We start from the raw sequence: 10088 nt of genomic DNA, 5'->3' as shown, positions 1-10088 counted from the left end.
ACACACACACACACACACACACGCACACACACTCAAACATTTAAAAACAAGATTAAATGTCCTGGTCCATGGTATGAAGCTTTTGTCAACATGGTAGGAAGAGTAGGAGGCATTGAATAAGTAGGTGGGACAATCCTAACGTGGAGAACATTTTTAACAGTTGACATTTTCTGTACTCTGGAGCCTTTTGACAGGTGGTTTTGATACTTTAATCTGGCTATGCATGGGAAAGAGATGAATAGATCATGTAATTTACCCAAAGAAAGTGGTAATCTTAAAGAATACGTTGTTATGTTATGATGGTGACATTAGCAGATTGTGTCGTGGCTGACCCTGAGTGCAAGATTTCTGATTTGGTTTTTGATTTAAAGAGACAGTATTTAGGAGCAGAAAGTTCAGGAACATCCAATAATATCTTTGCGGAGAGAATCTATGGAACTGTAGTCGGTTTTGTGCAGAACTTTGACAGTTTATGATATTGTTTTGTGCGATGTGGCCTAAAGGAAGCATGTCCATGTTAATTAACATCACAGAGCGTAAACATTGGTGCTCATAAATTTAGGAACCCATGCTAAAGTGGAAAAAAAGTGAAGAAAAAAACTAATCATCTTTAGGAAATTGATGTTATGGCCTTAATTAAAAAAAATATTATTTGTGAATAAAATAATGAATAGTCAATAAATACATGTTCTCCCTTAAAATACAGGGGGCATAAGTATAAACACCCCTTTGTTAACCATTAAAATAGCCCTTTAGTGTCCTTACAGGTTGGATGTTTCCTAATTTTAACATCCATTTCTAAAAGATGTTTTTTTTATTCCTTTTCTTAGTCAACTTTAGCATGGGTTCCTAAACTTATGAGCACAACTGTACATCTGTGTGCATCATATCAGAGCAGCTGTTGGGAGGCGAGATAGGCGCCGCAGGAGTTTAGAGGCTTATTATCTTTACTAAATATAAATCCACGTTCCATTAATAACCTGACAGACATGCTGGAGGACCGCTGGGATCTGTCACATCATACTCACAGTTTGAGTTAAGAAATCAATATGTGGATTTAGCTGAGAGATATTTGTTACATGAGATAACACAGAATTAGTTTACTGGTTAAATAAAGATATGTGTCACTGAATGCTAGAAAGTATCTGTGTGGACCTGTGGCTCTGTTTAAAACAATAGGCAGTATTGTTTGGGCTTTAAAATGTCAGAAAATTGTAAAAAATAGGGATCAATGTTTCGCAAAAAGCCCAAGATGACTTCCTCAAATGTCTTGTTTTGTTTTCACAAATCAAAGCTATTCAGTTTACTGTCACAAAGGAGAGAAAAAACTTGAAATAAAAAATCGTTGCAGTATCAAACAACAACACTTCAATAGCATTCTTTAAAACAGCAAGGAAAGGACATTTTGGAAATATTTTGCGTCCATAAAACTTGTGTCTCATAGCAGTTGTTGAAATGGTCCCGTTGTTTAATCTATTGATTCGTGTACACGTCACGTTAATGTTGTTATTTTTGTGTGTTTACAAATTTTTAAATAATGTATTTCAATGGCATTTGCCCATTGTTGCGTCCCCCAGAGCAGCCCAGTGTCATGGCAGTTCTTGAAATGTTCATGTTTTAAAATTGTACACAACTCACTAAATCAATATAACGTGACCACTTCACGAACTGCCGTGAGACTGTGTTGGTCTCCTACATGGACCACACTTAAGTGAAATTTATAAAAGAAAATTAAATAAAAACATCAAACTTTCCATTGTTAAAACACTAATTCCTTCACTGTGGTTTAGAAGCTGCAATCAGAGACCTTTTTTACTTTTTCTGCATAAAAAATGACTCAAACCATTCAAAATGGTTGCCGGTTATTTTACTTTACTTTTTACTTTGACCGCAGAACCCCGGGCATGGAGACGTCGGTGAAAGCAGCTGAAGTGTTGGCAGCCTTGCAGCCTGACGTGAACGCTAAAAACGCCAAAGGTGAGGCAACAGCGCCACCTGCGGCCTGCAGCGCCTCCGAACACTCGAACCCCATGGAGGAGTTCACGATCCGGCTGCGGGACATCCTCAGCACCCATGGCTCCGCAGCCGGCCTCCTGGACACACAGGTGATTAAGGCGGCATCGGAAAACAATCAACTGTACAGCTTCTGTTGATTTGCATCTTAAACTAAAGTTTTCTGTATTTTTTTAAATGTATCAGAGTCTGATGGAGGTGGAGAAGATGAAGAAGGAGCCAAAAGACGTCCCAGTTGCCATTGAGACAGGTGAGGCAGCACGATGGTGTAAGAATAGTCTATATCCACAACGTTTCATTTCTGGGATTGTTCAAATTACACCGGATGTCCGTCACCTTTCTCTGTCTTTATGATTAGCGTTCTAACCTCCGGGGGATTTCTGAGGACTATGTCTACCTGCTTCTCAGATCTCTGCATGGTAAATCCAGACAGCTAGCTAGACTATCTGTCTAATCTGAGTCCTCTGTTGCACAACTAAAACTACTTTAGAACGTACACATGTTCCAACAAAACATCTTCCCGAGGTTATTATGCAACAGTACCATGGCTCCGTGTGGCGCTTGGCACCACCCAAGATGATTGTGATTACTTTAAAGAAATGCCAATAAGCCAGAGCGCTTTTTCTCCCATCCCAAAATGCTACGTGGACCTGCCAGACCTAACTCAGACTTAACCGTTTGAAACCTTTTTGAAATACAATGGCTGTTGAAAACCACTAATATCAAGTGCTGCACATGCAAACCACCTATAGGGGGCAGGAAAAAGGACCCACCTTCTCAGAGAACATAACAGTCCGAGCTTTAACGCGTCGTCGTGAAACGTCACAGTTTGGGGATGAAAATCAAACGCTACTTTACTGTCTTAAGAAAAGTAATGTGTTGTGTTTGTCTATGTCTCTGTACAGAGGTCTGTCTCATCTTGAAGAGTCTGAACAAGCTCTCTTCTCCAGAGCAGAAACTGGAAGATGTGGTCAGGAAGTACGCCGAAATGGTGAGAAGGGTTTTATTTCCATATGTGGAGACTTATCACCACAACTTTCTAAAAGATCTCTTTCTTCTCTATGCACTAACTCTTCAGACCTCTTATTGTCATGTGTGCAGGCAGCCCTGCGGCGGAGTGATGAAAAGAAGATGTGCGTGTTGCAGCAGCGGCTGTCCGTCCTGCTGGACGAGCGGCAGCAGCTGCAGGAGGAGAGTCGCAGTAGCATCACCGCTCGCTGCAAACTGGAGACTCTGTGCAAAGAACTGCACGGACACTACGCTGTGCTGAGGGTATGTAGGAGCAGCTGGCAACTAGAATGTTTAAAGAAAGCTGTTGGTGGCAGTAGGGTTGGGTACGAAAACACAGTGCTTCCTAAACCACCGGTAGCTACCAGACCAATGGCAACGCAGATTTTGGTGCATCATTTCATTGCTGCATAAATGCCGGCACTGCCCTCTGTTGCTCCAAAACATTACAAGCAACAAATTGCAAATGATATGTAATATGCAGTTTAAGGTAATTGGTTAAATCCATTTAGCCATTTTGAAGATATCAGTGTCTAACGTCAAGAAACTGTCTTGCGCACAAATTTGAGGGCGTAGGTTTCAAGATGTATACCATCAGTAAGCTGGAGGTGATTTCACCACATGAACTTGGACTATGGAAAACATTTGACGAAGGGAAAAAGACTTCTGCGAATATAAAACCCTTTGAAGGTATCCTAAATGTGTCATATTTATAACTTAGGATGGTTCCTTAAAAAGCCATATCTTGTTTAAATGTTGAGATGTTCAAATTGAGGCTATCCAGTACAGAATATGCTAATTTATCTTAGGACAGAAAACCTGAATATTATGTTCAGCTCAAAAATATTTAGTCTCCTTATATCTCTCTATTTCTCTCCCCCCTCCAGGAGGAGAACCTTCAGCGCAGCAGGGAGGATGAGGAGAAGAGGACGGAGATCACCAATCACTTCCAAAGCACGCTGACAGAAATCCAGGCGCAGATCGAGCAGCACAGCTCCCGAAACGACAAACTGTGCCATGAAAATAGCAGCCTGACTGACAAACTAGAGAGTCTCATGAGCCAGTGTGAGATGAGGGAGGAGGTGAGGGGTCCACTATTAATTCTTTATAGATTGTAAGAAGCCACCCGCCGCCTTTTTTAAAGGGGGACGTTTAGGGAAAGATAAGATGTCAGCAGAAGATGCCGCATGCTGGGTACCTGAAGATTACACTTGGTGTCAGTTCTAGTCATGATTCAGAAATTAATTCAAATATAAGGAATCTGAGAACATTTATGATGGCGTTTTATGATCCCCATTCCCATGCTCATACATAAGTTGTTGCAGCATTTTTGGGGTTGATATCCTTTCTTGAACAGATTTGGTGTAACATTTAATGCTTTTTTACCACTCGAATTTATAGAAATTGTAAAAATAATCCCTCCAAAGTACCACTTCTACACGACTATAGAAAGATCCATGTTGTCCATTGAATGGCAAGCACTTCTATTCTAGAAACCCCCTTATTGTCCATATTTCTAAGAAAGGCACACACCCTCTGAATGCCCTAGTTATCTGGTCTCTGGTTGTAAAGTAGCACAAAGCTGTGATTTGTCTTCTTCTTGTAGAGTTTGGAAAAGATCAACAAGCATCGCGAGCTGCAGCAGAAACTGACTGAAGCTAAACTGAAACAGGCCAACGCTCTGCTGACCGAAGCCGAGGAAAAACACAAGAGGGAGAAGGAATATGTAAGTGGATGTTATCGTCTCCCCCAGTTGTTCTGTTTGTTGATAACTAAAGGTGCGCTGGGTCATACGCTCTGCCAAAAATGACAAAATAAGTACAACGTTTTATTTTGAAAAAGCATATAAAAGACTTTATGAAAGGAATGGACTAAGCGGTTGTTACACAGGCACACCATGTGTGTCCCTTACTGCTTTAAAGTAGCAGTTATTTCAAATCATTAACATTATTATTATTATTATTATTAGGGTTATCCGTTATTAACGAGGCCAGACAGAATCTGTAGACACAAATTTCTTTTCTGCAGATTATAATATTAACACATCTACAGCCCAAGCAGAAAAACAGTTGCTTAAATCAGCACATTATTCGATTCTGTTGTTGGATTTATGAGATCTATTTTGTATGTTTTGCTACTGCCACTTAAAGTCATTTGAAATACATCTTTATTGCATTTCATGAATGTGCTTTTCTGTAAACTTAGTCAGTAATTGTGAATATTTAAGAATTAGAGGCATGATTCTAAAGTTTATTAACATTCATAATTATTTGGTAAAACTTCAAATTACTTAAAATAACTACCAGTAACACATTTTAAATGGATCGTTTAGATTTTAATCTTTAGTTAATAGTTAAAGGGCCCTATCTTGCACCCGGCTCAGCGCGGCACAAGTCCCAATGGAAGTGTCTTTGCTCCTTTGGGACCGTCCAGCACCCACGTTGTTTAAATAGCGAATGCACCTGCACCCATCTTTGTGCCCATGGGCGCGCTGGTCTTACAGGGAGGTGTGTTCAGGTGCATTCTGATCGTTTGCTATCTTGGGGCAAATGATCGTGCCATTGACATACAAAAACCTGGTCTACTTACACACACAGGGACACACACTATGCTTGTTACACATACAGGGAAGTGCTGCAGCACACAAACATGCAGAAGATTACAAATACAAATATTATGGTGCAAATAGCAATGCACCAAGGTACAAACGCGCCTGGGTTTTAAAGGGAATGGGAGAGGATATCTTATTGGCACGATACGCCAAAAACACACCTATAATTAAAACAAGATGCTAAGTTCAACCGTTTTGAACCATTTTTCCGCCATTATACAAGCAAAAGTGGACTTGGACACACCCTAAACACACCTGTGCCATGCGCTTCGCACCAGGTGCATAGATGAAATAGGGCCCTAAAAGAGTTAATTAACTATTCATTTGCCAATTATTAATGATTGTTATTATTAAGTGTTACCATTATTCTGTACACATGTTAAATATATTCACAGATTGACTGTATTGTCTCTGTTAGTTGCTTAGGGAGGCTATTGACAAAACAAAGAAATGCTTCGCTATGAAGGAGCAGGAGCTGGCCATGAAGAAGAAGGTAAAGAAATGTCTGTAATGTGTCTCCGTCTGTTCTCTTCTAACCAGTTACTGGTTCAAGCTGCTGAGTGGAAACTGCAGACTCAGACACTCAGAGAACAGGGGACAATGATGCAGGCACAGGTGAATATTCACTGACCAAACTAACATGCTGACAACGAGGACAGTTAGCCCGTAGCACACACCTGGGGGAAGACTTTGTGATGAGATGAATGCTACCATGGTTACAGAAAGACAGCACTGTAGCCATAACTTTAGAATACTGAGGTCATAAAATACAACACAGGATGAATTATGGGTTCACATGCCATGAAAACTGATGGTGCAGATTACAAAATGAAGAAAGAGCGTAAATAATGAGGGGTTAAGAGAAGACACAGGTTGGAGAAAATGACAGAAAGGGTCTTAAGTTTGGAATCAGTTCAAACGTAATTAAAACTACAACGCTGTACAGTGTATCTACTTCAAAATCAACCTAGCTTATCACATTAATAGCACAAGGTCAATGCATCAGAACAGAAAACATTGAGTTTAACTTAATCATCCATTGTATGAACGATGAGACTACACCAAACACTACAACTACCAAAAACAACTACAAAAAAAACATTAGCGGTGACCACAATCTGATCTATAGAGCCGCCTCAATACACCTCAATACAATGGAGGTAAATGGAATTGTGTTTGTGTAAATATTATCTGAAAGATCCAACAGTATTGTGTCTTTCACAGAGAACAGCTTTCAAGAAAAGACACTCTCTGTTCAAAAACATAAAAGGACAGAAACTAAGTGTTGAATTCTCAAATTCATATTTTATCTTAAGCCAAAAATTCTTGATGTACAGACAATAGACATTGTTAATATGCAATGGATTAGGTTAAAATTATTAGCATTCAGAAATCTGATTGACTTCGATCTTGACCGGCAAGGCTTTTAAAGTTTTATTTTAAGTACCTTCCCATCTACATTAAAAAAGTAAACTGGTTGAAAGTGTTTCTGAATGAGTAGATAAAGTAGATAAAGGTCTAACCAACATGTCATCAGGACTGAATGTTGCTTTACAAACCATCAATCATCATTTCATCCTGTTAACTAAAGTTCTTTTTATTAAACAACTTCTGAGTTTGAAGTGAATATTAGGTCCCTTATGTTTAATGCCTGACGCGAAAACGTGCAAGTGTGAATGATTAACGGCCTCCAGCAGCTTGTACGGCTCATAATTAATGGCCTCTAGCAGCTTGTACGGCTCATAATTAACAACTCATGTAATTTGTAATTTATCACTCAGAGACGTAGTCATTAGCCACCTTTCCAAGGGTTTAAAGGAGAAATTAGGTTTTGGTTCTTTAAACATACATTATGTGCCTTTACTGTGTTGTCTGTTAGGAACAATGCCTTTGTCTCTTTGACGGGATTGTATGTTTGTTTGTATAGTTTGTTCCATATTAAACAGAACTTGAGAAAACAAGAGTTTTAAACCTAAAGCAGCTAACTGAAATCCACGTGAGGGGATGATGTTTAGCCAGAAACCATCCTTTTTTTAATACTATGTAAGGTTCTTTCTGTGCTTCAAGTCTGATTCTTTTGTCTTTCCTTCTGGCCACAGCTGAAACTCTACGGTGAGAAGTTTGATGAGTTTCAGGCGACGCTGGCAAAAAGCAACGAAATCTACGTCCGCTTCAAGAAAGAGATGGATAAAGTAGGTGGTGAATACCGTGTCAACCTGGTTGGTGGGATTGAGGATGTTGGAAGTCTTATAGAGATAGTAAAGACAAACTGAGAACATTGATAACCATCAATGTCCTCTACAATGTCTTTACTGTACATTTTGAGGAATCCACCAATCAGAAGTGTCCATGTTTATAGTACCTACAGCTCACATTAGTCAGATTTTGTTTTTAGATATCACTGCAGCCTTTTGGTTTTAAACTGTTCCCCTTTTCAGATGTCAGAAAAGATGAAGAAAATGGACAAAGAGTCAAATCTGTGGAAGACCAGGTTTGAGAACTGCAACAAGGCTCTGACTGAGATGATGGAGGAGGTATGTTGATGTTGTTCCCACTGTTGGCCCTTTAGGGGTTTGTTGAGTCTTGATAACAAGTCCTCCAAACCATACGATGACATACAGCAGGTTGTTTATTTCTCCCCTCTAAAGGCCCTGACACACCAACCTGACAGCTGACCGTTGGCAGAAAAGGCAGTCGGACTGAGTGACTCCCCGAATTAGCCATAAAAAGTGCAGTTGATTGGGCGTCAGACCCAAACCCACGCGTCACGTGGGTCTGGTTTCTCCGGAAATTCAAAGCCAGACTGTCATGAGAGCTTGATCAGAATATGATCTCATATTATCCTGAAATAGTTAACCGAAACGTGTTTGCAAAAATATTTTAAGGAGAAATAGGCCGTGCAGCTGCTGAATCTTCATTTCAGAACGACAAAGGTCAGTTTAAAAGATTTGTCAGATTTTGAGCATGTCATGTTGGCCAAAATGAAGGCCGCCGGCCCCCCCGACGGACGACGGCATGGAACACACCAGACAGACCTGAGTTACCAACCTCGCCATACTGTCTGACTGCCAAAAATCAGGTTGGTGTATCAGGGCCATAATATAATATATGCTGCTCGAACAAATTACTTATGGGAGCATTTTTTGGGGAGGACAGTCTCCTTACATGAACCTAGCCAGGCATCCAACAAAATCATCACAATCTGATGACTTGCAGATTGTTTGCAGCTGAGCTATTAACCTTTTTTCCCTGTATATATATAATTTTCTTTGCATCGCATTTTCTTTATCCCTCCGTTTGTTCCAGAGAACCATGAAGATGAAGGAGTACGACGTCTTCGTCCTGAAGATTCAGAAGCTGGAGAGGTTGTGTAATGCCCTACAAAGCGAGAGGGCAATCCTCTATGAAAAGATCAAGGAAATCCGCCAGACTAACTCCAACATCCCATCAAAGGTCTTTGGCGGCTCTAAAGTTGATGAACTCCTCAACCCAGAGAATCCTGACGAATCTGCCATGCTGACACCTGTGGAGCTCCAAGAGCTTAAGGAGCTACAAAAGGAGGACTCAGTCCTAACAGAGGGCATGTCCCGTCTAAAGGAGGAGCAGGCCAAGCTGCAGGAGATTGCAGCCAGCCTGTTGGCCAAACCGTGCGACAATGATGAAGAAGACAATGATGATGTAGACACTGAAGAAGACTTGATGTCGTCTGCATTTGCCCAGTTCAAGACCAAAGCTCAGGTTAAAGAGGAGGCAGTTTCAGTCCCTCAGCAGGTGGCAGATGTCAAACCAGAGGCAGATGAATTAGATCTTCCACAGCCGGATAAAGTTGAGGAGGTTCCTAAGCCAGCTATGTCCACAACTGTGGAGAACACTTCTGATATGATTCCAACAGACACAAAACCAGAAGCTGTAAAAGTTCAAACCCAGGTTGAGGAGAAAGAAGTGAAACCAGATGAGGTGATCCAGCAGAAACCTGCTGAACCGGTCCCGACATCTGAGCCTGAGAAAGTGAAGATTGATCCACCAACAACCCCAAAACCAGAAGGAGCAGAGGCTGAAATCTTGGTCAAAGCCGCTGAGGTCAACCCAGTGGTCCCAGTGGAAGACGAGAAGGTCCAGGCTAAACCAGTGAAAGTACCTGAGGAAGCACCAACCAAGTCAGAGTCATCTCCACCCTCCAAAGACACACCTAAAGCAACTGCATCCTCCAATGCTGACTCCTCCAAAAAGCAAACACCAAAGAAAAAGAAGAAGAAGAATGGAAAGAATGCCAGCTAAAGTTGAGGATGTGCAGAAGGTGTGTGTGTGTGTGTGTGGTGTTATTTGGCTAGGTGTGTGTGTGTCGCATAGAGGAAATCCAACTGTGCCTTTGCACCTTTTTGTTTGTCCTGGTGCAGGCAGAAAGTGTTGCCACTGTCATTTTCCCCAAGATTCAATGTAACCAGATGTGGACAGA

General features: G+C 40.9%; 1 protein-coding gene and 1 long non-coding RNA gene across 3 annotated transcripts in view; one reads left to right on the top strand and one right to left on the bottom strand.

The window, feature by feature from the left end:
* txlnba (taxilin beta a) overlaps window positions 1-10088 on the top strand; it is an 11826-nt gene extending 1738 nt beyond the window's left edge. The window contains exons 2-11 of one of the 2 annotated variants that reach the window (XM_034899867.1): window positions 1895-2105; window positions 2200-2263; window positions 2919-3004; window positions 3115-3285; window positions 3909-4103; window positions 4628-4747; window positions 6173-6247; window positions 7732-7824; window positions 8071-8166; window positions 8939-10088. In XM_034899867.1, coding sequence (XP_034755758.1) covers window positions 1905-2105; window positions 2200-2263; window positions 2919-3004; window positions 3115-3285; window positions 3909-4103; window positions 4628-4747; window positions 6173-6247; window positions 7732-7824; window positions 8071-8166; window positions 8939-9910 — 2073 coding nt within the window. In that variant the 5' untranslated portion in view covers window positions 1895-1904 and the 3' untranslated portion in view covers window positions 9911-10088. Of the gene's footprint in view, window positions 1-1894; window positions 2106-2199; window positions 2264-2918; window positions 3005-3114; window positions 3286-3908; window positions 4104-4627; window positions 4748-6050; window positions 6126-6172; window positions 6248-7731; window positions 7825-8070; window positions 8167-8938 lie in introns of both variants that reach the window. The other variant, XM_034899866.1, reaches the window with a different exon arrangement.
* Window positions 7236-7545, bottom strand: LOC117961307. The gene is made up of 2 exons (XR_004660372.1): window positions 7387-7545; window positions 7236-7353 (listed from the first exon to the last, which is right to left on the bottom strand). It is a non-coding gene; the product is annotated as an uncharacterized LOC117961307 (long non-coding RNA).

Source organism: Etheostoma cragini, chromosome 18 (assembly GCF_013103735.1).
Source record: "Etheostoma cragini isolate CJK2018 chromosome 18, CSU_Ecrag_1.0, whole genome shotgun sequence".
NCBI lineage: Eukaryota > Metazoa > Chordata > Actinopteri > Perciformes > Percidae > Etheostoma > Etheostoma cragini.
Note: the sequence above shows the minus strand (reverse complement) of the source record. Positions and strands in the feature narration are given on the sequence as shown.